The sequence below is a fragment of the Alosa sapidissima genome, chromosome 11 (genome assembly GCF_018492685.1).
Source record: "Alosa sapidissima isolate fAloSap1 chromosome 11, fAloSap1.pri, whole genome shotgun sequence".
Classification (NCBI taxonomy): Eukaryota; Metazoa; Chordata; class Actinopteri; order Clupeiformes; family Clupeidae; genus Alosa; species Alosa sapidissima.
Window position 1 is genome coordinate 1668452 of NC_055967.1, and position 27561 is coordinate 1696012.

Genomic DNA, 27561 nt, shown 5'->3' on the forward strand with positions numbered 1-27561 from the left:
TTAATTGAATCAACTTAGAATTACTCAACAACTTACATTGTTTCACAATCACATGGGCTATAGCCTATAAGGCTGTACACAGAGCCAAACACACGCGATAAGAGCAGCCAGCGGCACCAACCATAAACAATAACATTATGGCATAAGCTAACATATTATGGCAATAGCCTATTATTTACAATAGGCTAGCTAGGACTATAGCACAACACAACCCTCTCACTGCTTGGAGAGACGCAACAGCACATACTGAACACAACACAACGATGCACATAGCCCTTCTTATAAGTAGACGGCCTATCACATAACAGCAATCCTTAGGCCTACAACAACAGCAAATTTTAAGTAAAAGCAGTGACCTAACACAGAAGTGACCACAGCAGCCTGGGTTCAGCTGATTTTGCTCGAGGTCCGGTAAGCCATGATGTGGACAGGCGATGACCTGATTTAAGCCAAGATGTGATGAAAGGCGTTGAATCGAATCTCTCCAATGGAGGTCCATTTAGGTCCACAAAAAGTAGTGGTGAGATGCTGGCTTCACGTAGTCTATTGTGAGTCTTACAGTCAGTGTCATTCACAGCTGAAAAGCCCCTCACGCACTCCGATGAAGTGGGCAGGTATGTTCTGCTTGCTATGGACAGCTTCTCCAGCGTTTTTCCTGTTGGAGCATGATCATCTTGTAACTTCCACTCGCGAAGCTCCTGCACTGCTTCACAGGCAGATTCACCGAGTGTTTTCGCAAGGGCCCGTATTTCTTTTTCTCCATAAAGTATAAGTGTGTTGCGGTCCTGTGGCCAAAAGCGCTTTTTGAGGGGTTTGAGCATATTCACGAGATCTGACTCTGGCATTCGCTTTTTAACATTGTCGATCACAGACTGATAGAACTGACCCCTTTTAATCTCACCGCTGCTCTCAATTAGCTCCAAACTTTTAAACAGTCCTTGTGCTATGTGTTCCTCGGCCTTCTGTGCAGATTTGTGTCGTGGAAAAACCGGTCCACTTCCGAATCCACTGAACAATTTATCACTTAACTACTTACTAATTAGCACTCTGGAACAAAGCGTCCGAAGGAGACAATGCAGACAGGAGATCTCTGAAGACTGCTGATCTTTATTCACCGTATTGCAGTGATAGTCCAGCCTAAACGATGTCCAGACCAGGTGTCAAGCAATAGGGTGATGTGAGATGTCATCAGCTGGCGCCCCCGATGAGATCTGACTAACAGGTGGCTGCGACCTATCTTTTATACTCCTTAACCTTGGGGTTGGGCCCTCTCGCCACCCTCGAAAGACACCTGTTGGCCTATCAGCATCCACCAAGGTTACGACTATTGGTGGAACCCATTGTCTCATCATGCATAAATTATATGCAAAACTGTCTCCTTCTGGGTTTTTTTCCCAGATTCTGTTTTTTTCCAGTTGTAACAGGGCTTCTTATCTTGCCACCTGTTACTTGGCCTTGCTGTTACCACCATTACATCATCCAATTACATCATCCTCTCGCTCTCGACCATCTAGTTCACTGTGAACTCCTTCACCCCCTCGACCATCCAGCCAGGTGTCACTGTGAACTCCCTCACCCCACTCCTTAACTGCTGGTCTGGTCTGTTTAAGATGTGTACAGGCCTTGAAGTCTCATAATAATTGCAGTAATATCAAAGTTTATAAAAACCATACATGCATCCGTTAAGTCATAGAAATCCACCACATTTGCCTCCACACTCTTTCATAGCGGAAAGTACATCGATGCACTGTTGAATATGACAATTAGCGCTCACTATATCCATGTCCCTTGGCTGCAACCTTAGTGACAGGGCCTGCAACTCACGAAGTATGTCTTTCATGCAAGCCAGATCGGCTACAAATCCAGTGTTTGAAAGTTGTTTATGGAGGCCAAGGAATTTCGAGATGGATCCTCAGTGTCATTACGAGATGGATCCTCACTTGCGACTTTAAAGTGGCTTGCTAAAGCAGGGTAGTTGTTCCAGACTCCTTTTACAGTTCTAAAACTGCTCGACACCCACCTAATAGTAAAAATCTGCCCGATTTTTAAAAGCTGCACGTTCAACTCCGCGAGGAGTCTGACCAGAGACGGTTGATAAAGCGAGACGATTCATAAGAGGGTAAATTCTGGCACGTTGTGACGTGGGGTTCGAAGCTGTCACGCCCATTTAGGAGTCTGGCGGGAGGTCCAGTGTCTATGTATTCCTATGGGAGAAATGAACATTTTCACAGAATTTGACCAATCCCTTAGCCCTACATTCAGCGATGTAAGTTTTGAACCCATTTTCTAGAAGCCACATGTCTCCCTAACATTCCGACATTGAAATTGTATTTTCCAACTAAACAAATAAAGACAAAAATAGCTTTGTTCGTGATCTGTCACTGTCTCCTCAAAGCTCTGGTGCACAGCCACCTGTTCTCAGAGGCTCTAGTCTAGACTCAGAGATGGTTGATAAACTAACCTAACATATTTTTGCTAGAACTAGACTACCACAAAGTTGCTGAACGTATGTTATTTCAGGTTTGTTTGCAACAATATATAAGTTTAACCAAAGTTCTTAGCTGCTAGCTAGCTAGCGAACATTCCCATTCACTTTCCGTTTACTGTGCTAACGTTAGCTAGCTAGCTAGCTAGCTCGGTTAACGGAGCAAAATTAAATTATTCATTCCGTGTCCGAAAGAGTGTTTCATTGGCATCACACACAAACAATGACTGTAAAATAGTATACAAAATGATATGTATATGTTATTATCGCTTATTCAGAGAAAAGTTTATGTTTTGACACGCCTATTTAGGAGTCCGGAACTAGTGCCATTTCGTTCCATTGGTGAATCGTCTTATGATTCATCTTAGTTAACTATAGAATCTTTGGTCTGACATTCTTTGCTGACTGGTTGTATAAAGTGTACAACTTTGAAAACGAAAATCTCGAAATGGTTACATCCAGCAACGAGGACGGCACGATGGACTGCCAGCTCTAAGGTGGCAAAGGCAGTGTATTGGCTGAATTCTTGGGAAGTCCTGTTTTAGGCGAGTAATGACCCCACTGCGTTTGCCAGTGAGGACAGAAGCGCCGTCAGTGGCTATACTGATTAGATTTTTAATCAAAAACTCCTCATCAAACCCTGTCACATAGAGTCTCTCTCAGGCTGTTGTAGATGGACTCGGCGTCTGTGCCCTGCGCTAACTCCTTGAGGTCTAAAAAGACATTATCCACATCTCCCTTTCCTGTCACGTCACATCTCACATACATAATCATATACAAGGATACAAGGAAGTTTATTGTCACATGCATATAGTTACTGGAAGTAAGAAATGCAGTGAAATTATGTCTGGTGTCAGCCTATTTGTGCATTAATGGGGGGGGGGGGGGGGTAAAAAGTGCAGTAGAAGAGGGGTTTAGTAGATTAAAGGAGAATTCCGGTGTGATATTGACCTAAAGTGTATCGAAACATGATACCGAGTCCCCTGCACTCCAAAATCTGGCGCTAGTTAGCCGATGCTACCAACATCTTTTTCAATAGTGGTGCTTCGGCATCGGGCTAGCCATGCAAATAAATCACTGTTTTACACCCATTTACGAGGCTCAATGTATCTCCACACTTCATTGGTAGACTTCCGAGGGCCCTGACATTTAAAACGAGACATTGAGAACTTTGAAAAAGCACTGGTAGTTTACTTACAAGACGATTTATACAGACAGTATCTTCACGAAGTTTAGCGTTTGCAGCCATCTTGAATTTAGTCACGATAAGTCGAGCAACGAGTAAGAATGAACAGCTATGATAAGGGATCAGATTCAAAAAATAATTCAGTGGAAATGCATGGATTCCAGTTGCTGCTACTGGAAGAAACTGGAATCCATGCATTTCCACTGAATTATTTTTGGAATCTGATCCCTTATCATAGCTGTTCATTCTTACTCTTGCTCGACTTATCGTGACTAAATTCAAGATGGCTGCAAACGTTAAACTTCGTGAAGATACTGTCTGTATAAATCGTCTTGTAAGTAAACTACCAGTGCTTTTTCAAAGTTCTCAATGTCTCGTTTTAAATGTCAGGGCCCTAGGAAGTCTACCAATGAAGTGTGGAGATACATTGAGCCTCGTAAATGGGTGTAAAACAGTGATTTATTTGCATGGCTAGCCCGATGCCGAAGCACCACTACTGAAAAAGTTGTTGGTAGCATCGGCTAACTAGCGCCAGATTTTGGAGTGCAGGGGACAAGTCGAGATGGACTATGAGACATACGTTCACACTCGGTATCATGTTTCAATACACTTTAGGTCAATATCACACCGGAATTCTCCTTTAAGTGGCAAGGGCTGCATAAGAAAGGTGGGGGAGGATTGGGATTGGGGGGGGGGGGGGGGGGGGGGCACCAACAAATAGCACCCAAGAGCAACAGGGGCAAGGAAAAACTCCCTTACCAAGGAAGAAACCTTGGGCAGATCCACGGCTCAAGGGGCTAACCCAACTGCCAGGGGTCTTGGTGTGTGTGTTGGGGGGATGACAGGGGAGATGGGATAGTGTGCTGTGTATGTGGGGAGAGGGCAGTGTGCAATATGTGTGTTGGAGAAGCTTCCTCATGAGACAATGTGCTGTGTATTCGGGGGGGGGGGGGCAGTGTGCTGTAAGTATGTTGGGGATGTGTGTTGGAGAAGCTTCCTGATGAAATAATGTGCTGTGTATGTAGGGGAGAGGGGGGGGGCAGTGTACTGCAAGTATGGTAAAGGGACTTACTATATTGCAAGCAGAGTACTGTATGTATGATGTATGTGAGTGATGACAGTGAAGATGTGTGTGTGGGCGGGAGGGGAGTGGAGCAGTGACTGTGTGTGTGTGTGTGTGTGGGTAGGTGGGGGCAGTGTGCTGTAAGTATGTAGAAGATGTGTGTTGGAGAAGATCCTGAAGACAATGTGCTGTGTATGTAGGGAGGGGGGGAGCAGTGTGCAGCAAGTATGTAGAGGAGGCTTACTGTAGCAAGCAGTGTGCTGTATGTATGTGAGGTGATGACAGTGATGATGTAAGTGTGTGTGTTTTTTGTGTGTGAGTTGGGGATGGGGGGGGGGGTGGGGGGGTCAGAAAGGCTAGGCAATCAAGGACATGGGTAGATGGAGGAGAAATCAAAAATAATAAATAAAAAGTTCTATGGAGATGTGCAAAAGTTGGAGAAAGTCAGATATGTGTGTGTGTGTGTGTTTTGACGTGTGATGAAATAAGAAAATAAATAAAAGGTCTGTAGCATAGGGAGAGGGATGTAAAAGTGCTAAAAGTCTTGTAGGTGTGTGTGGGGGGGGGGGGGTCATGAGTGCTGGGGAGTGAATGAGTGCAAAGTCAGTATAGTGTGAGTTCGGATGGCCTGGGGATAAAAACTTCTCCTGAGTCTCTCAGTTCTGGCTTTGTGACTACATAGGCGTCTTCTTGATTTCAGCGGTAGGAATAATCCATTGTTAGGATGAGAAGAGTCCTTCAGAATCTTTTGGGCTCTTAGGAGTACTCTTCTGGAATAGATATCTTGTAGAGCAGGGAGTTGAGTTCTTATAGTACGTTCAGCTGAGCGCACTACTCTCTGCAGAGTACTACAATCTCTAACTATGGAGTTCCCATACCAGGTGATGATGCTACCAGTTAGAACACTCTCAACCGCTGAAGTGTAGAAGGCCTTCATGATGGATGTAGAAACTTTGAATTTCCTTAGCTAACGAAGGAAGTAGAGTCGTTGTCTGGACTTTTTCAGAACATATTGAGTGTTAACAGTCCATGTTAAGTCTTCAGTAATGTGGACACCAAGGTATTTAAAACTTGTGACTCTCTCTACAGGTTGCCCGCTGATCATTAGTGTGGTGTAACTGTAGTTCTGCTGCTGCCTTCTGTAATCCACTACCATTTCCTTGGTTTTATTGATATTCAGTGTCAAGCTGTTAGATTGACACCACTGTGCCACCTCATCAACCTGATCCAAGTACAGCTGTTCATTGTTGTTACTAATCAGGCCCAAGATCACTGTGTCATCTGCAAACTTGATGGAGGTATGACTACTGTTGGCTTTGCAGTCATGTGTGTATATGTTGTACAGCAGTGGACTCAAAACACAGCCTTGGGGAGCACCAGTGCTGATGGTTAATGAGTCAGATGTCAGACCCCCCACTCTAACCACTTGTGAACGGTTGGTGAGGAAGTCAAATATCCAGTGACACAGGGTGGTGTTCAGTCCTAAGGCCTTCATCTTTGTGACCAAGGTGAGAGGTACTATCGTGTTGAATGCTGAACTAAAGTCAATGAACAGCATCCTCACATAATTCCCATTCCCCTCCTCCAGGTGAGTTAAGGTGGTGTGCATAAGGTTTGAGATGGCATCCTCTGTAGACCTGTTGGCTCTGTAAGCAAATTGGAGGGGGTCGAAGGAGGCAGGGAGGGATGAGCAGATAATGTTTTTCACAAGCTTCTCAAAACGCTTCATCACTGTAGACGTCAGGGCTACTGGGCGGTAGTCATTCAGACATGATGGACTTTTGTTTTTCGGTACTGGAACAATAACAGACTGCTTGAGGCAAGTAGGAACTGTCTCTTGAGCCAATGATGTGTTAAAGATATAAGTGAACACAGGAGCTAACTGAGCAGCGCAGGATTTCAAAACCCTGTTAGAATGATAGGACAGATTTGGCGTAAAGTCTCCTTTTTCGACTAAGCCTACACACTGAGCTTTCTTTCTTCTCATTGAAATGACAACTTCCTTATCATGACGTTTATCGCGTGTTATGATCTCTTTATTTACACCGTCTGCATTTATACCCAGATCTCGATGGCAAAGAATGGTCCAATAATGTCCATGTGTTGGTGTTCCCCTGTGATATATTATTGATTTAAGATCATAGGTCACATCAGTTGACTGATATTGCATTATGGATGTATGACACGGATTTCCTAATTACTGTTTTCTTACCTGCCCTGGGGAGGATTACAATTAAAATGTCAGGAATGTGTGTAAAACGTATGGTGTCTTTACTTGCAACCACATTGAAATGCATGTTTAACCTACACAAATACACAAATCTCTCTACCTAAACCATACATTTATGGGGTAGGCCTACACGAGATCTGCCGGATCATTGTGGTTGCCTAGATCGATAGATGGGAACAAATGGGAACAGCCTGCCCGGGCGATTCAGTCGACATAAATTGTACATTTTCAGAAAGCTGATGATGTGGGGATGTCATTTCACCCCCATGTTGAGGGGGCACAAGACTTAGTTTTCTTAGCTCAACAACTTGACAACAATGTCTAATTAATTAACAGCCTAATAAACAATACTATACAAATCATAACACATAAGAAGCTTCATAAACTAAACGTATTTTTTAACATTTAACCAGTTTTTTCCTAATAAATTATTTATTTCACATAGGTTTATGTTATAGGGTTAGTCAAATCAAAAGTTTGTTTCATTATTCTGAACGATCTCCATTAAACCCAATGTGGTTAGCGGGACTTTTATTTTGAAAAAATGGCTAACTCTTAGCCGCCTTTGCTAGCAATAGATACATCCGGCACGAACATTCTATTTTCGCTAGGTTTACGCTGCTCCTGCCCCCTTGGTAACCATAGACATAATATACATAGACGCCGCATTGGCTGCTGGAAACAAGAAATGCGGCCGCCATCTTGGACCTGTCATACTCCTCATTGCGTTGCAGCAGAAAACACAAGATGACAGCACTGTGCAGCATGTTCCTGCTCAAATCGGCGGACCATACTCGGGGGGTTTTACTTTTCACAAGTAAGATTTAACATTACCGTACTATTGGTTGTATTTTGTATTTTCGAACAATGTGGCCTGTATCATAGCTACATGTATGACCTTTGCAGCAAAAAAAACCGCGTGAAAATCTGTTCGGTATTCAGTGAGATATGATTAATTAAGTGTGCTGACAGCTCATTGCACCGGCCAAACAGATTACACTGAGTGGAGTGGATGACCGGTCCAAGATGGCGGCTCCAAATCTCGTCAGCGCTAGTAGGGAGCAGCGGTCGATGCGGCGTCTATGTATATTATGTCTATGTTGGTACCGACAGAGACAAATCATTCAGACCCATACTCCATTTCAGAAGGTGGCGGTAATGCACCAAACGTTGTTTGCCAACCGCCATAAAACTAGAAGAAGAATCTTGCTGCCTGTGCAGTTATGGGAGGTAGCAGCAACATTTTCACCGACGGAGGGAATTTTCAGTCTTTGAGCTGTCTGCTACAAATATCTGAACACTGTAAACTGTAGTTTTGCAAACAGGTTAGTTTTTCGCTGAACTTGGACACCTCTCGCTCGCTTAACGCTAAAGTTTGCTAAACGCAACGTATCTGGCTAACGTTAACGTTAGCGTAGTTGGCTAACCTCACCTTGTAAACAATGTTCAACATTAATGTGATGAATTATTCAGGTGTGATCTCTCATCCAGTCAAATGTAGGATACAATTTGACAAGCACAGTTGGCTGACACAGTGGCTATCTGGAAATAAGTATATTGATTGACGTTTATCTTATGGTCTAACTGTTTGACGTTGAATGCACACACTGCGATGACTAACATTACTTTGCTGTCCCTTTGTGTTACCCGGCCCGGACAAAAAAAAAAAAGGTGGTTAAGTCTAGTCTTATGTCTTATGATTTTTCTAATCCTCCATCATGTGTATGGGGCATATTCTGATGGGATAACCTAGCTGCAAAGTGGTGGCTAAGTTGTATTTATCATGGCTAGTCTACCCACATTAGGCCATGTTGGACTATGCGTAATGGTGCATCAAAGTAGAGAGACGTGTCTTAATTAATGTGTTTCAGAAACTATTTACTTTAGGTGGTCGAATTGGATGCCCCTTAATGGTACACATGCATAGTTCAAACAGTCAATTACAAACATGTTTTCAAAGTACTGATCACAACCAGTAGACTACAAATCTAGTAGCATAAGTTCACATGGACTGTTCTTGAATGTTATTGTCAACATTCTAAATTGCATCAGTTTGACAAGATTGCCCATCTTCACTAGTGAACACCAGCCGACTGAGATTTTCATTCATCTTGAATGAAGTACCCTTTCCATCAAAAGTGTTATTGTTTTTTGTTTTTGAGAATTAATTAAATTAAAATTTTAAATAAAAAAAGAAGCATAGATTTATATATTTTCTCATGAGGTCGATGTCCCATTTAAAATAATATTAAAGCAATTTATACTCAATATCAATTTCAGCTTTCCTGTGAGAAATAACTGATGGATACACCTCACCAGAATTGTAGTCTATTTGTTAACATTGAGAGAAAATTGTAGGCCACTGTTACTGGTTCCTACACTGGATTTTGTTATTGCGTCAATGAGTGTGTATTGATATAATAGCTGTGATGGTATACTATATCCATTGCATGTTAAAGATGTCATATCAGGTGAATGTTTAATTGTTTTGACAGACTGTTCTGTATCTAACATTGCAGTTCCCTTTAATTTGTGGCCTTGAGGTCCTCCATCATGGGTGCTGAACAAAGTGGTGATTCAGAGCATAAGCACTCCGACTGTGGTACGTCAGGTGATGAACATCAAACATTTTCTGGTCTCATTTTAATGTCAGGGAATTGTCATTCCATTCCAAATCAACTTATTTTAAATAATTTTCCTGACTCACCAGTAAGTCAGAGTCTGAGTAAGTTTAGTATCTTTAGTTTCTGGTGTAAATCAGTAATAAATGAGTGTTGCTAAAAGTGACACCGTTCAATAATTTCTGTTCAACTTCTAAATTTGTTGGCAATCGTATGTTTGTTGACAATGTACAATTTATCCTGCAGCCCTTGTGCATGCTATCTGACTGCATTAGGAGTGGGCAACATTTTCTGACTGGTAGGCCTGCAACCCCTGGCAAAAATTATGGAATCATCACTCAAGGATGTACATTCAGCTGTTTTATTTTTTAGAAAAAAGACAAATCACAGATGTGCCTCAAAACATTTTTGTTCTGTAACAGATGAACATTCTGGCTTTGTGAAATATAGCTAAAAAATTTAACAATTTAAGGCAATAAAGTACATACTTGACATACGTGTTGTCAAGGCAGCAATTCCACTGGATCTTAAAGGAGAATTCCAGTGTGATATTGACCTAAAGTGTATCGAAACATGATACCGAGTGTGAACGTATGTCTCATAGCCCATCTCGGCTTGTCCCCTGCACTCCAAAATCTGGCGCTAGTTAGCCGATGCTACCAACATCTTTTTCAATAGTGGTGCTTCGGCATCGGGCTAGCCATGCAAATAAATCACTGTTTTACACCCATTTACGAGGCTCAATGTATCTCCACACTTCATTGGTAGACTTCCGAGGGCCCTGACATTTAAAACGAGACATTGAGAACTTTGAAAAAGCACTGGTAGTTTACTTACAAGACGATTTATACAGACAGTATCTTCACGAAGTTTAGCGTTTGCAGCCATCTTGAATTTAGTCACGATAAGTCGAGCAACGAGTAAGAATGAACAGGTATGATAAGGGATCAGATTCCAAAAATAATTCAGTGGAAATGCATGGATTCCAGTTGCTGCTACTGGAAGAAACTGGAATCCATGCATTTCCACTGAATTATTTTGGTGGCGTTATTGCATCCCTTTTATGAATGCAAAATTGTTCGCGCTCCTGTTGCGCATAGGATTTCAAAACACGGCAAAATGCCGCAGGTTTGTGAATAGGTCTGTGAGTTAGGAGTCCTCTCTGTCAGAGGTGGGAAGGTGTGATTTGTTGGGGGAAGGGCCGGATTAACTGGGCACAATTGTCTGATGGCCCCCCTTCCCCCCAGCCAACGTGAATCGGGTGGTTAGTTAATAGGCCTATCGTGAAGATTTTTCCTGCCATCTAAGGCACGAGCGCATCTGTGAGGCCAAGCCTCACCAAGTAGCTCGTTTGTTTACAACTAACATTCCATTTAATTAAACTGCTTTATAGGCTATGCCGAAATCGTTTTTTTGAATATTTTGTCGGGTGAATTGAAATGTTCTCAAAGTAGCCTTATGGCTGAAAGCTGCTTGGGATCCCCCCCGTCAAGCAATATAACCATACAAACGCGCTTCCTGCACTCATTGTTTCAAAAGGAGTAATTTTGGCTTTGTCAGAACTGAAGAGCTGTGGACGGCACGGCACGGTATGCCCAATGAAAACAAATTAACGCAACGCAACACAACACAGACCCCGCTTCTCTCGCGTCAGTCACTGACATGAACGAAACACAGAACCCGCTTCTCTCACGGCAGTCACTGACAGTAACCTAGAATAAATGCATGGGGAAAAACACTTCTCCATGACAAAGACATCGTAAAACACTGAAAGTTAATATTTTGTCACTAGCAACATACATTTGTCCTTTGTCAAATGTATTATGTTTCAAGTAGCCTATGTGTAATTCTGCTTCACAAAGTTGAACAAATACATTTGCTTATTTCACAGAAAAATATAAATAGCCAGTTAGGGTCTACAGTGCAGAGTTGATAAGTTATGGTAGGCCAACTTGCAGTGAAACTACATACAAACAGGGGAAATTCTTTCTCTTGTAGCTGAGTAGCCTCAGGTGCGCACGTAGACATAAGGCCGAACATGCAAGCGCCAATGAATCGTGCTCTCACGACAATCACGCCGTTAAACTTAAATAGGTTAACATCACTCTAAGTTCGCCTTCAAGCAAGGAAAACGATGATTTGAAGACATCTTTCGTTGGAAGGGCAAGGGGTAGCAACAGGGCAACACAGAGACAGGCCCTATGGCAGGGCTGTTATGAGAGTATTAAAATATGGGATATTCTACGGGAAAACATTAAAACGACAAGACAGCGGGGGAAAGTTAAAATACGTGATAAACACGAAAAAGTTGGCATGCATTGTTTCGGTCCCCGTGCACAGGGATTAGCATATTATTAATCACATATGATTATTTGTAAAATTGTGCAAACAGGCGCAACACATTTGAAAAGGAGGGACTGGTAGCATGCAAGCTCACGGGAAAGATTGATTTAAGAACATTATCACAGTGTGTGGCTGTGGCGCGGGCGGAAGACAGCGACAATTGGCAGGGGAGGGTCATGTCTTTTTTAACAATTCTGTCGGAGGGTCATTGAACAATTTCTAGCAGGCAAGAGAGGGTCATGCAACTTGCAACTGAAGCACTCAAAATTCCTCCGGTGGCCCCTTCAATAAATAACGAAGATTGCTGCTGGGCTATATGTCTTGGTTCATGTCTGTTAACAACTCATTGCCGTCAAACGCATAGCCTATATCTCACGGTTGCATCCATTACAAACAAACATGCAATGTGAACGTCTGGGATTGGGGAGAGCACTAAATGCTCTACTGAATAAGCACGAAGTCAAACCTTTAAATGAAAAACACTCTTTAATAATATAAAAAAAATAAACCGAAGTTAACCGAAGCTAATGAAGTAAACTTGTGACCATCAAAAATCGTTTATCGCCTGTAACTCTGTGATAACAGGACATAATAGGAAGGCATTTGGCTGAGCAACGGAGGTTAATATGCTCTATATTTTGTCCAAATGATGTCTGTCTATCATCGTTGCACTCGGAGAAAACCAGAATGTTTAATTTGTCCTGCGTTTCTTCTACTGCTGCAAACGGGATTCACTCGCAGTTAACCAAATATTTCTTTATTAGAGCAGGGCAGGCATATTTCTGGCTATTAAATTATTTCTAAACCAGTCTGCTAAAGTCTGTAGTGAAGTCTGTGTAGGGTTTTCCAGGCTCCATTTCTTTTTACGAGACACCCTGCTCACTTGAGCCATCTACCGGTTGTTTGGGTTGTTGCAGCGTCTCACTGGAAAAATAAAAATTAAAGTTGCGTGATCCCACGCACGGACCGCGAGTGAAGCTGGCCAAGTCGAAGCACTGCCCACTGTACACACAAGTAAAAGGCTATGAAACAACATCAACAGTATACTTTACACAATAATCTTGCTAATGTGCTAACTGGCATTTATTTGAAATATTATCAGCAAAGTTGTAATGTGAAAACTTTATTTCACGGTGTGTTCCGAACAACATAATGACATGACATTAATCTTTCATGTGCATGAGGATCACATATAGCATCACAATGAATATGAAGATCATGCTAAAAGTTAGCTCGCAAAAACACAAATACCGTGGCTTTAATTTATGGGCTTTTCCCAAATCACGGAAGTAACGTCGACGCAGCGGTATAGTAGCAGATAGTAGTATCCATCAGGCAAGTCTTATTTAAATAAACTGGTGTATTTACAAACTTTTCAATGCCTCGTTTTATGAGTAAAGAACATACTGTAAAAGTTTCGTACCATTCAGGGCATTATTAGTGGGGTAATTTACGAGATAAAAGTTGGTACCATTACGACTGCAGAAACTCATTAGTTTCTGACAGCGCTACTCGACCAGGGTTCGACCAAGGGAAAACAGGTTCTGGGAGGGTGTTTGGCTCGGGGTCATGGTGCAAAGGACCCTAGGGTGAAATTACTCCGAACCATCGCTTTAACCCTTAGAACTCGATTGATGCAAAGTGCGTCAAAAAACACACCCTTTCTTCTCTGTTACATTGCTCCGCAACTGTTCATTGCAGCGAGATGAAACCTTTATTGCGTGACAGAGCAGAAGTGGGGCTTTCCAGCGAGACCACGCACCTGTCTGTACGTTAAAGTATGAAAAAAAAGAAAAAAAAATGAAATTAAATCAAATTGCATCATATTTACAGTCTATACTTCTCTGCGTTCACCTGCGCACCCATTACTCTCGTTTGAATTACTCGCGAACCCATGATCGCATAGATATGGCAAGCATATCAGATGAAAGAGGAGACACAGGGCTATCCATTGGTATCATGTATATCGATCCTTCTGGCTTATAAAAACAGACGAAGTGACTGCAAAATAATGTCATGTACACAAACCAACGCTACACACCCATTACTCTCGTTTGAATTACTTGCGGACCTGTGATCGGATAGATATGCCACGCATGTCAGATGAAAGAGGAGACACAGAGCTATCATTTGATACCAAGTACATCCTTCTGTGTTATAAAACAGACGAAGTGACAGCAAAATAATAACTTCATATAGCTGGACTTACCCCACGTTTTTGTCTGTTTTTGTGGCAAAGCATGTTTATAATCCAACGCTATCATGTGTTTCTCTATGGCAAAGCATGTTCATAATCCGGTTTTGAAATCCTAACAAATTCCTGCATGGCATCCAATTCAAGGCTCACATTGCATCCCAATTTGTTCAACAAAGAAACACCTTTTTTGCCTTTACTTTGTTCATGGCAATGCAGTAAAAAGTTGAGAATCATTATGAGTGCATAGTTGCATGTTGGCGCATAGTTACTGTTATGATCTGGGTGGCCTAGACTCTGCTGAAAAAAACAATATATAATATGTGTGTGTGGCACTTACAATGACCAGAATAAATCCTTATGAATAAAGATAGTGAAAATGCCCTAAAAACAGCTTAGGGGTTAAGCTGCTCTGACGGGGTAGCCTGTTAGCGCATAGTTGCTGTTAAAATGCCTAGCGCTGGGAATCTAAACACTTCAACACCGGCATATTATGTAACATGTTTAAAATTATTGCGTGTTATGGGGGAAAACATCATTAAATGTCTTGAAAAATTTGGGAACACACTGAATGAACTTGAAAGTCCCTTGACGTTAGATTAGGTTGCTTGCAAATGCCGTTGTCCATGACCGGGCAGTTCCATGGCAAGTGGTTTTAACATACCTTATGGCAAGTCGCCTAAACTGTATAAACTTGAAAGCAGAGCTTACCATTGTGTGTGCATCCATGGCAAGCTGCTTTAACTTAATGAGCTTCTAACAAAAGTAGTCTGATATTTTATGTTTTGGCCCTTCAGTTGAGTTCAAAATAAAATGGACACAATGAAATAACAAACACTTGATTTAAAAAAAAATGAAAATAGTCATGACGAGTACGAATGAACAGGTTTGATAAGGGATCAGATTCCAAAAATAATTCCGTGGAAATGCATGGATTCCAGTTGCTGCTACTGGAACAGTAAACTTCCTGAAGGTACTGTCTGTATAAATCGTCTTGTAAATAAACTATCAGTGCTTTTTCAAAGTTCTCAATGTCTCATTTTAAATGTCAGGGCCCTCGGAAGTCTACCAATGTGTGGAGCTACTTTGAGCCTCGTAAATGGTATAAAACAGTGATTTATTTGATGGCTAACTAGTGCCAGATTTCGGAGTGCAGGGGACAAGCTGAGATGAGCTATGAGCCTGAAGTTCACACTTGGTATTATGTTTCAACACACTTTAGGTCAATATCACACCGAAATTCTCCTTTAAGAAGCTAAGGAAAAAAATGAAACATGAAATTGATATGGTCCCGGGCCGGGAGTTGGAGACTACTGATGAAGAACATGCTCCTCTACTATCCCTCATAGCATCTTGAATTATTTGTCTAACTATCCCTTCTAACATAGAACCTCAGTACAGATCTATAGACTACTAAAACATACTAAAGATAATTATTTGCACTAACCAGAGGTGCATGCAACGCTAGATGAGCATGATTTATGTTGCCATGTACTATATGCATGATTCGGATATAAGTGTATCACAATAAAGTCTGCTTGATGTAGATGTTGATTTCTGTTTTTATTTTCAGTGGTGGCCTCTCCTGCAAAACAAAGAGCCAAAATGGATGACATTGTAGTAGTTGCCCAAGGAACACAAACATTACGCAATATTCACAATGATCCGGATGTTATCAAGCTCCAAGAAATCCCAACTTTCCAGCCACTTCTGAAAGGTCAGGATACACTTTTCATGCATTTCATAAGAAATGCATACATGCTATAGTGTATGTTACACAATATGTTGTTGAACATATGCTAGAGTACACATATTCCACTCTGTATTGATTTTGGCAGGGTTTTCCCTGCCTTAGACAAGCGTAGGCTTAGAGTCTAAGCATTTCTGGGGAGTGTTCAAAGCCAAATGAACATAAAAACATTTACAGTGCATCCGAACCAACTTAAGAAATATTTGCATAATTTGGGGCAGAAGGGGAACCAATAGCAGTAGTTTCTGGGTCATTCTATATCAAAACAAGCTTAACAATGTAACATGAATAAAGTATGCTCACGATTTGTGCCTGTCTGCAAAAGAATGTTTAAAACCTTTGTGTCTCTTTAAATGGAGCTCTATTTTCAGGTGTTTTGAGTGGCCAAACCTCTCCCAGTAGTGTCTGTTTAGAGAAACTGGACACTGTAAATGTGCTGCAGCTTTGTCTTCGCTACCAGGACCACCTCCATCAGTGTGCTGAAGCTGTGGCATTTGACCAGAATGCCCTTGTTAAAAGAATCAAAGAGGTATAACCTTGCCTTTAATTGTGTAATTTCTCCAAAAATCAATTAAGAATAAATTTTTTAAGTGGGTATAGTCAAACGATTTTACAGCTTCTTTTGTCCAGATAAATTTTCACCTTTATATCACAGCTTAATGTACGGCATACACAATCAGTTCGTTGGTAAACCAATGATTGTGTATACATAAGTCTGTAAAACCTCAGGAGCTTACACTTGGTCTTAAAGGAACACGCCACCCAATGTCAGTAGTAATATATGTTCTTACCTTAACTTTCACGAGTTGAGTCATACCTCTCCCGTGTCGGTACGTGCACTCAAACGCTCTGGTGCGCGGTGCAAATGTGTTAGCATGTTGCTATGCTAGCGGGCTCAGACGTAGCCATAGAGGGATGAAGATAGCAGTAATCAAAAACATTCACGTTTTCCCTACTTAAATACAGTTGCACGTTGATAAAAATGTTTAAGGTCACACAACATGAAACGTGGCGATTTTCCAAGCGAATAAACAGGAAAACTTCAATGTGTGGTGCAATAGCACTTGGGAGTACTTCGACGTTAGCGTAGTAATATTAATTAACACCTAATTATAGATCCTGAGGTATGACTCAACTCGTGAAAGTTAAAGGAACCGTATGTAAGAAACATATTTCAATTAATCATAAAATGGCCCTGATATGTCACTAGACATTAAGAAATCATGTTAATTTCAAATACTTATATCACTGACAACAGTAGTCCGGTCAGGATATTGTCATTGTTGTCAAGTTGCAGCCCTCAACTGATGTTGATGTTGTGTTTTGTCATGTCATGTTGTGTTTTGGCCTGATGCGCCACCCTCGACCTATCTACTAATCACAAAGTCAGTAGTGTTTCGCCATCAGGGTTGGCAACCTCGAGTCAGGGGGGAGGGGATACACCGCTCTTCAGTATTTTGAAAGTGATTGCAGTACCAGTTTTGGCCACAATCTTACATATGGTTCCTTTAAGGTAAGAACATACAGCGGGGAAAATAAACATTGAACACGTCAACATTTTTTTCAGTAAGTATACTTCCAGTGAGGCTATTTGCATGACATTTTCACCAGATATTAGTATTAACTTAGGTAATCCACACATATAAAAAAATCCAAACATTAATGTTCATAAGTAGAGTTATGAGTAAAAAAGTGGAATGCCACAGGAAAAAGGTATTGAACACGCCTACTGAAATTTCTTAAATACTTTGTGGAAAACCCTTTATTTGTAATGAGAGCTTCAAGTCATTTCCTCTATGACGAAACTAATCAGTCGCAGTATTCAGGTGTGATTTTGGCCCATTCTTTTAAACAGATTGTCTTTTAATATTGAGGATTCCAGGGGTCCCTCTTGTAAATCCTGATCTTTAGGTAACTTCCAAAACTGTTCAATTGGATTTAAGTCAGGGCCTGCATTTCCTTTCTCTGAAACCAATTGAGAGTTTCCTTTGCTGAATGCTTTGGATCATTGTCCTGCTGGAAGGTCTAGCCATGTCTCATCCTCATTGTTCTGGTGGATGGCAAGATTCTCCCAGAAAAAATGGCTCCATTCATCATTTCTTCAACTGTATGAAGTCTGCCAGTACCATGAGATGAAAAACAGCCCCACACTGTGATGCCTCCACCTCCAAACTTCACTGTTGGTATGGTATTTTTAGGGTGATGCACAGTGCCATTTCTCCTCCAAATATGGTGTGTAGTATGACATCCAAAGAGTTAAATTTTGCTCTCACTTGACCAGAATACATTCTCTTAGTATTTCATAGGCTTGTCCAAATGTTGTGTAGCAAACTTTCAATGAGCTTCGACATGTTTTTCTTCAGTAATAGAGTCATGTGGGGTGAGCGTGCATAGAGGCCATGGCAGTGGAGTGCATTACCTATGATTTTCTCTGTAACAATTTAACCTGCTGCCTTCAAGTCTTTCTGGAGTGGTCCTTGGCTCTTAGGCTATACTTCTGACTATCCTTCTGACTTCCTGGTCAGAAATCTTGTGAGGAGATCCTTTGCATGGCCGATTGGTGATGCAGTGATGTTCCTTCCACTTGCAGATAATGGCTCCAATACTGCTTACTGGATGATTCTGAAGTTTTGAAATGCATCTGTAACCAGATTTTTATTTTGTGTGGATTAATATAAGAAAATTTTACGCGAATAGCCTCTGGAAGTATACTTACTGAAAAAAATGTTCAATACTTATTTCCTCCGCTGTATATTACTACTGACATTGGGTGGCGTGTTCCTTTAAGCTACGCCGGTCTTTACTCAGAGTTCTAAGTTCAACCTGATAGATACACTAGTTTCACCATCTAGGCTTAAGCCTTCCTGTCGCTAAGACCGGTTGTAAATCTTAGGCCTAATCGGTAGCAGGCGTAAGGTCAAAATTTAAGCACTTCTCACAATCGTTTATAGTACAAACTACACTGCTAACATTCTCATGCTTGGTTTTTAGCAAGATGGCGCTCAATTTAGCTAGACACTTGACTATCCCAGCTAGGCAATAATTAAATGGCTTTGTCGGTATCATTCACGGATAAAAAAAACCTTTATTAACATCTTATTAACATCCTAAAAGGATAATCATAGATTTGGAAACTTCAAAGAACATCTATGCATCTAGCCCATCCTGTTATACTTTCGTGTGCCTAAAAGTAACTGTAACCAAACATTACATTATGTTAGCTAGAAAAAATTGCCTATCAGCTGGTACTGCATTCGTATGATTAACATGGTTGGTTGATTAACGTTATTTATTGGGATTGTATTTCGTATTCCAATGGGGTCTTAGGTCTCTCAGTCTGTATATCATAGACTACTGTACAGACATATGTAAACTTTTTACCTATAACTGTAATAAAGTGTAGATTACATAGCCTCCTACCAGTCATTATGTTCTGCCAACTTGCATGTTGTTTCCATTGAGGTCTTCCCTCTCAAAAGATAAAGCTACACATCTTGCGTTTCCTTTGCTTATTCCATATCAAGACGATACCTGGAAGGAATGAATATATGTGAACTTTATTTATTTATGGAGTAAAACATGGCACAACTTTTAAGCATTATGGTTATGATTATAATTATATGATTTAGCAGACGCTTTTGTCCAAAGCGAGCAATAATAAACAATAATGTCAATGCAATATCAATGATCAATAGCTTAATAAAAAAAATATATCATAATATACAAACCATAATAAATTATAACAGCATCTCTTACACGTGTTGCCTCTCACACCAGTTACCACTGTTTCCTCTGAAGTGTGTGTGTGTGGAGGGGGGGTGCTCTAAAAGATGGCAAATAATCTTTGCTACTGGCAGTTAATGGTTGTGGTCATTGTTCCGTAGGCATTCACATGATTGCGCATCGTTAAGTCCTGTTCGTGCAATCGACGTAAAATCCATTCTAAAGACTGGTCTTAACAGTTAAGACTAGGCGTAGCAAAGACCAGGTGTTCATACATCTGTAAATGGGAAGCCAATTGATTCAGACCAAACCATACACTATTCCATTTAATCAGCACATTACTTCCAGAGCATTGAGGAGAGAGGTGTGAGTGGAGTGTCTGTTCAACTCCAATATCACCATTTGTCAGGGGTGCAGGCTGTACTATTAAAGTTCTTGTTAAAACTTTGTTGAGGTTTTAGTCTATAAATAACAACACCACCTTGCTGTAGCTCACAGTAGAGGAAACACCATGCAACACCATGTGTCTGGTTGATATTGGTCATTTCTTCTGAACTAACAGCCTGAATGTACTTTTTTATAATTGTTAGATGGATCTCTCTGTAGAGGCCTTATTTAGCATCATGCAGGACCGGCAGAAGCGCTATGCGAAGTACGCAGAACAAATCCAGAAGGTAAATGAAATGTCCATGATTCTCCGGCGCATCCAGATGGGCATTGATCAGACTGTACCTTTGATGGAGCGTCTCAACAATTTACTCCCTGAGAGTGAACAACTTGAGCCTTTCAGCATGAAGCAAGACAGTGGGACCAAATAGCAACACTCCTGATGTTGTGATGCCTCGACCTTGGATGGAGCAAATTTAAAGTCCCTTGCTCATTGACACGCTTCAGACAAATCTTGGAAGCAAACAGAATTACACCACTGAACTGGTGAAATGTAGTTTTTTTTTTTTTTTTTTTTTTTTTTAAGTATATTTTTTTGGCCTTTTATGCCTTCGATTTACAGGACAGTAGAGAATGGCAATCGAACCCAGGTCGCCGGCGTATGGTGCAGGTGCCCCAGCCAGCCGCGCCACGGCTGGGGCCAATGAAATGTAGTTTTAAAAGGCCTAAAAGCTTTACAGCTATTTCCTGTGAAGAGGTTGACTGAGGAGAATGCCTAATGTTGTTAATAGAATAATAAGATTTGTATATTTGTTTTGATCTAATATCAATACTGTGCTATAAAGTTATCACTCAGTAATGTCTTTTAATGCTTTTGTGTCAATCTTATCCCAGAAAATGAAGGAAGTGTTATGTTATACAGGTTTTATGCACTCACCTAGCAGATTTTATTTATGCCAAGCTAAGTTCATGCCATGAAGCTAAAATTAGTTGACAATGGCTGTCATGTCATGGACGAAACCTACTAGCTGTTAGCCAATCAGAGTCAAGCAGCTTAGCTCGTTGAATATTAATGAGAACTGGCGCAAATCGAGCTGAGTCTTCCTGCAGGCTTTCAATACCACGCTAGAATGGCTTGAAACAAGGTAACCAAGGCATGTTTTCAACAAAAAATGTTACAGAGTCCATGATAGAATTTCAGACATTACCACAAAGTAATGAAATACGTGTGGCAGGGCATCTTTAATGTTTATTACTAGGGACATCACTAGGATTGAAAGACAGGCTTAGCCCCCAGGGTTGTAGGTAATGTGTTCACAAAGCACGCCAAATATTTTCATCACACCTTAAAAGGGCTTCAATGAAATTAAATAGCATGACTTATTCATGTTTTCAAAAATGGATTTAGTGTTTTGGAAAAGAGCTGTTCATATGCTAGCTATGCTTTATCGTTTTCAAGACAGTATACCCATATTTGGGAAAGTATGATGTGATCATGCTTGCATATTTCTTATGCCAGCCTTTATATCAAGGAAAAATATGTTGTGTCTCATGATTGTTCTGCATTCATGTCACCTGAAGCTATTCAAATCTATTTGATCAGTTGATCTGTGCATGCCATGACTTTTGATTCTTTAATATGGAAACCAAGGTCATTATTTTCGGCTGCTATTACTTGGTCGAACTTTACCAATCACATTGATCAGAGATTCCTAACGTTACTTCCAACTTCGCCTAAACTTTACAAACTGACAATAAACAGCACCAACAGTCAGGAAACAATGTATGTGGGTCTACCTTTGCTGTAAATAAATTTCTGCATTTTTTGACGTTTGTAGGTGTTGCTGCTTCTGTTTATCACAATAAGTTTCGGTTTCATCTTTCCCTCTCGATGCTGATTGGCCTGACATTTTTCTTATCTGAGGGAAACGGTTATGAACTATGGTCATCCAGACTAGATCTCCCCGAAAGAAGATCTAGGTGGGCGATGCCAGGCTAAGGGGACATAGGGCCCTGGGAACATACAGTGCCCTCCAGAAGTATTGACACAAATTGAAGCAAATGGGTCATTCCACGTCAATTCAACCAGGGCCCACGCACTTAGGTCTCAAAAAATTCTGAAAAAATTACCAGGTGTACCTATGTTACCCAGGAGACACACTGTAAAATTACTCTTATGTAAGATCAATACTTTCCAAGATACAGCCAGTTTTACAGGGGGAGGGGGGTGTCGATTTTGTTCGGCCTCTTTTTTTTGTCAAAGTTCACAAGCCCACTGCGCAAGAACTAAACCATGTAGAAGGCTCAAATTTTGCATGCTGGTACATAAATAGGAATAGTATGTAGCAAAATCGTCACGTTTGGTCTGGATAATCCTGCATGGTCATAGCTGTCCCTCAAAGTTGATACAAATTTTATTGGAGTTTTTGGCTGGGCTCTGTTTAAGCCTTCAGAAGACATATTTGTACTTCAAAACATAGGCTCTTGATTTATTTTCCTTACTGAGATAAGTAGAAACACTCTCACAAAAAACAATGAACAGAAAATAAATTCCTTCAGGGTCTGAACAGCAGACTTTACAAGTCTAAAAAATAATTTTGGTTCTCATTTTCAGAGCACCCAAACACCTTGTGGGAATATACAAAGATTTTTTAAATATTTTTTTCTTTATTCTCCATGATCTTTTCTTTTCAAAAACACCAATTTGACTTGTCTTATGCAAATCTTTCTTTTTCACTTTCCACCCTGAACATGGGCAAAATGCACCATTGACATCAATATGTTTTGTATAGAGCTACCACAGGTTACTCTATACAACCACAGGTGGCAGTGTGGTGACTATATATATGCCTAATGAGAATTCTGGTGGAGGGGCTATGATATTATGGGGCTGTTTTTATTCCCAAAGGCCTTGGGAACCTTATTAAGGTGCATGGTATGATGAACCCCAAGAAAAATCTGAAAATTTTCAATGGAAATCTGTCACTGGAAGTCTGTCTCTGCCACTAAGGGCCTGTCCACACGGAGACGCTTTTTAGGTTAAACGCAGAGGTTTTGCTTCGTCTTGGCCGAGCGTCCAAACGAATCCTGTAAACGCATTGCCCGAAACCGCACTTTTCTGAAACCTGGTCCCAGAGTGGAGAAATCTGAAACCGTAGCCCGTTTGAGTTCGTTTAGACAGCGAAACCGCACATCCTGCTTGCGTATCGATGATGTCATCGCCACACCTCAGCTGCCCTGGACTTGCACTTATAGTATTGCCTAACAATACTTCATACATGACATTACCTACGATTACACTCCGTTAAGATAAATATCACAACTGATGCTGCGCAGTGCCGATAGCTTATGACTTGGTGGACTGAACACTGTTTTTCCCGGTGTTTTTTTTTTATGCATTCTAGCTACTGTCAGTGACGCGAGAGAACTTAAGTTATTAGGAAAGTGCGGTGTAAGTTTAGGCTACATTAATTTGTGCGTAGTGCCAGTGTCATTCATTTATTTTACATGTCTTACAACATATATACATGCATTCACAGTCGAGTGAAATCAAATATAAGCATACAAAGACGCTTAGAACTCACGTTAAGCCGATGGTAGCACACTGAATGCGAATGCACGATTTGATGCAGGCAAAAGTATTGACTGTTACTAACAAAGGTTTTATAGCAATATTATAAATGTGGCGACAGAATAGCCTAGAACTTGGGTAAGCCTTGCGTTTAGTAGCCTAATTGCAGTGATAGCCAAAACTAATGTGAATCACGGACTATCCTACAACCAAAGAAAGTAAAGGTGATTAGTAGGCCTACCTGCGTTAGCCAAATAAAGGACAGGAATGCACCCTTCACAAACCGTAAAATAAAGTTTATTAGTTTTACAGTTGGCTACAGTTGACAGTTCACCATCAGTCCACACAAACAATTCTGGTTTCCTTGCACTAGCCATTTCGCCGTAGCCTATTCTGTCTGTTTTTAAAGCGCAAGTTTTGGTGAATTTCTGTAAAGACACAGTGCCACCTATAGGCCTGGGGTATGAAGTAACGTGTTGAGTCGTGTTGAGATGGATCCGTTTGGACGCAAATATTCTTGATACGGTTCCAGGGAAGACGGAGGAAAAAAAGATCGGTTTGGTACGTGTGGACTAGGCCTAAAAGTGGGTCATGATTGGATCATTTATCAGGTCATTGACCCAAAACAAAAATGGTTTACTGAACATAAAATCCAGCTTCTGCCAATGCCATCTCAGTCCCCTGATCTAAAATCCATAGAAAAACAGCGGGGTGAGTCAAAGAGGAGAATGCAGTGTGGACCTAGGAATCTGGGCGATTTTGGGAGATTTTCTAAAGACAAATGGTCTTAAATCCCTTGTTTTGCATTCTCCAACGTTATGGGGTGTCATAGGAGAATATTACAAGCTGTTTTATTGGCAAAAGGTATTACCAAAGTCCTTTTAGGCAAGTCCCTCCACTCGGCAGCCATATTGCAAGCTTTTTGGGCACTCATCGGGCATCCGTTTTGGCAGAAATGCGTGTGCGCAAGGCTTCACGACACCAATCTTGCTCCAGCGGCGAGATCACAACACATGATTGGCACATGTCTTCAACACACCATATTATTGGCTCAATGTATTCACAACATAGCACATGATTGGCTCAATCTATTCACATGTCGACGTTTTGCCGCAGAAGGGGTGTGATATGCCTAGACAACTGCCATATTGGTGTTACAAACTATCCCCATGCATTTTTATGGAGGATGTTTTGAGTGCTGTGTATCCTCATTAGAAAGTCTCTGGTATTACAAACAGGGTAGCCAATAGGAGACGCCGTTGTTAAAAATATTTTTTCCTTTTTCTCAGAATACATTTGCCTCTCTTCAAGGTTGGATTTTCTATCATTGTTTTCATTGTGAGATTACATTAATCATCAAAAGAAAAAAAATATATTTTTTAATAATTCTGGAGGGTACTGTAGAATGAGTGCCTGTTCAAACATGTTAGTCCTGTAGAAAACCCCTAGCCTAATTACATGCCCACAGTTAGGTCTGCTTTAAAAATAGGATGATAGGGAAAAACATCATTCCAGCTAATCATTCAATAATGAATACTGAATATTTTATTATAATACATTATAATAAATGTGCAGTGAGCTGAATTTAAGCATGTCTGCTTGTGGCATTTTTTACAGATCAAAATTACAAGCCTAACAGCTGTTTTGAGTTAAGGCTATATGTTTAGTAAGGGATAACGGCCGCCGAGGTGTCCTGTTATACGGAATTAATGGACGAGGGGCAAAGAACTCCCCGACGCGCAGCCTCCGCCCGAGTCCATTAATTCCGTATAACTGGACAAACCTCGAAGGCTGTTATCCCGCTTACCACCCGGTTGCCACTGTAAAGCCAAGTTGTTAGTGCCATTTATCCCGGAGTAAGGAGAAAAATTCAACATCTGAGGTAAGAAAGTAACTTTTTTTTTTTAGATTTATTTTTTTCTAGTGCTTTTACCATTGTAGATACAGTTGTATGAGTTACATCAGGTCAAACTATAGTTTCTCTAGTAAAGAATGGTGTAGCTCTCTCTTGCTAATGTCAAAGCACCATGCTAATACAGCTAGCTAAACAATGGATGACAGTGGTGGGGTAGGTTGTAACACAATTTTTGAATATGTTAAAACCTGTGGAATGGGGCTAGTAGACCCATTTAATGTCTGTTTAATTTCATCTTTGTGTGTGTGACTGTTCAGCCCTCTCTCTCTTTCCATGAGAGACACAAATACATACACACACAAAAGTATAAACACTGTGGTTTTTATATTTAGTTTAAAACGTTAATATGATCTTCATTCTCTATGTGAAGAACGGATTGTATGGTATACAATATGTTGGTGAATCTATTTTCACACCCCGTGTACCCTGTTTATGCAATAAATCAGTATATCAAATGGAATTCCATTGTTTTTCTGCATTTATTTTTACCTGTTACAATCTACCCCAATAGGTGTTACAATCTACCCCAGTAGTGGGGTAGGTTGTAACAAAGGTACACACTGTATTTGTCATAATCTCACAAATTCTGTAATATAGTTGAAGAGATTTAAATGGTTGCCACTTGTAGTAGACAAATGTGGGTACTTTGCCAAAAAGTTCCAGAACTGTAGCTTTAAAAGAAATGGTAGTTTTAGGTGCTGAAGAAAAATGTGTTACAACCATACCCGGTCTCCCCTACTTAAGTAAATTTTCCACGTATTTGTACTTTACTTAAGTAGAATTTATAGTGCATACTTTTGACTTTTACTTCGTTACATTTTACAGCAATTATCTGTACTTTTACTCCGCTACATTTCTACAACACCATCGTTCCTTTTTACGATACATTTTATGATCAGATTTTTTTCTCTCTCTGACAAACATGTTTGTTTTACCAGGGTGCGGGGTTGCTACCAAAGATTCTGGAGCGCTACGTGCCCAGCTTCTAAATCTTTAAAACATAAGCTTCTAATCTAGACCAGGCAAAGCGTGAGCTTGTAGCCATCTGCATTCGGTAGGCTATATTCACTAGACCCATATGGCTACAATGGACATGCAACTGTGTCCTGTGCCTTTCTCTGTCTGTTATCTGAAGCGTTAGGGCCTCCTCTGCGATGAGATTGCTATCCGCGGATCAGCGAAGTTACAGGCTATGTCCATGCTTCTGTCACACGTCTGATCATTTGCGGCACAAATGAATGGTAGACTATTATAGAACCGCTGGCCGAAAAAAACGTACCATTTTCCAGATTAGGAAATATTTCTTAATTGTGTGTGATCAAATAAAGAGGCATAGCCTACAATTGGGGGGTAGAAATGTGAGCGCTCATTCAATGTCTATGTGCGTCATGCGCAAGTGAAACTGAACCTAATCATAACACCTTTCTCAGCAACTTTTCTGTTCAATCAGCAGAATTGGCATTACGATCCACCCGACGTTTCCCTTGTCTACCCCGTTAAACTTCAGGCTCTCGTGTTTTGCTGAATGATATTTTACTCAGCAGATCACCCTAGTAGATAACCAGAATTACAGTCCCTAATTTTCAGAGAATGTCAGAATGTAAACTGGGCCACAGATGGTAAGCACAATTGCATTAGCTTAAATCTAGTCGAGTAGGCTATAACCTAAAACTAGCTTAATTAAAATGCCACAGCCCATACTAATCTTTCTTTTAGAATATAGATATTAAGAGAATAAATCATTATGCAAATACCTTTACTTTTAATACTTAAAGTACATTTAAAAGCAGGTACTTTTTACTTTTACTTAAGTAGGGTTGTCATTGTGGTACTTTTACTTTTACTAAAGTAAATATTTCTCTGTGTATTTGTACTTTTACTTAAGTACTGAGATTCAGTACTTCCTCCACCACTGTTTACAGTTGATTCCATTGTTGCGAAGCCTGCCAGGCCCAACCGTTGTCCTACTATGGTTGTTACCATTCATAAGCATTGATATGGAACGGCGATTAAACTTTTTTTACCAGATCTACTTCATAGGTGTCTCGTTATTCAGAATTAAAAGCCAAATTAAAACCCTGCCGGCCAATCAG

The 27561-nt window shown here is 40.7% G+C and overlaps 1 protein-coding gene across 4 annotated transcripts; it reads left to right on the plus strand.

The window, feature by feature from the left end:
- Positions 1–8088: 8088 nt before the first annotated feature.
- borcs5 (BLOC-1 related complex subunit 5) lies at positions 8089–20845 on the plus strand. 4 transcript variants are annotated; one of them, XM_042108906.1, is made up of 5 exons: positions 8089–8289; positions 9484–9575; positions 15696–15839; positions 16232–16401; positions 20186–20845. In XM_042108906.1, exons 2-5 carry the CDS (start codon positions 9518–9520, stop codon positions 20411–20413), a joined length of 600 nt encoding a protein of 199 aa, XP_041964840.1. In that variant the 5' UTR covers positions 8089–8289; positions 9484–9517; the 3' UTR covers positions 20414–20845. The 4 variants fall into 4 exon arrangements, with proteins under 4 accessions (XP_041964840.1, XP_041964844.1, XP_041964841.1 ...); XM_042108907.1 differs by having other exon boundaries at positions 8092–8289; positions 9484–9566; XM_042108908.1 differs by having other exon boundaries at positions 8096–8289; positions 16244–16401.
- Positions 20846–27561: the final 6716 nt, after the last annotated feature.

What these genes read in the sequence shown, in the direction of transcription:
- borcs5 (XM_042108906.1), top strand. Translation starts at nt 9,518, where the DNA reads ATGGGTGCTGAACAAAGTGGTGATTCAGAGCATAAGCACTCCGACTGT. An exon ending in CTCCGACTGTGGTACGTCAG is followed by an intron (nt 9,576 to 15,695) that starts GTGATGAACATC and finishes TTTTATTTTCAG; the next exon opens with TGGTGGCCTCTCCTGCAAAA. An exon ending in TTGTTAAAAGAATCAAAGAG is followed by an intron (nt 16,402 to 20,185) that starts GTATAACCTTGC and finishes TATAATTGTTAG; the next exon opens with ATGGATCTCTCTGTAGAGGC.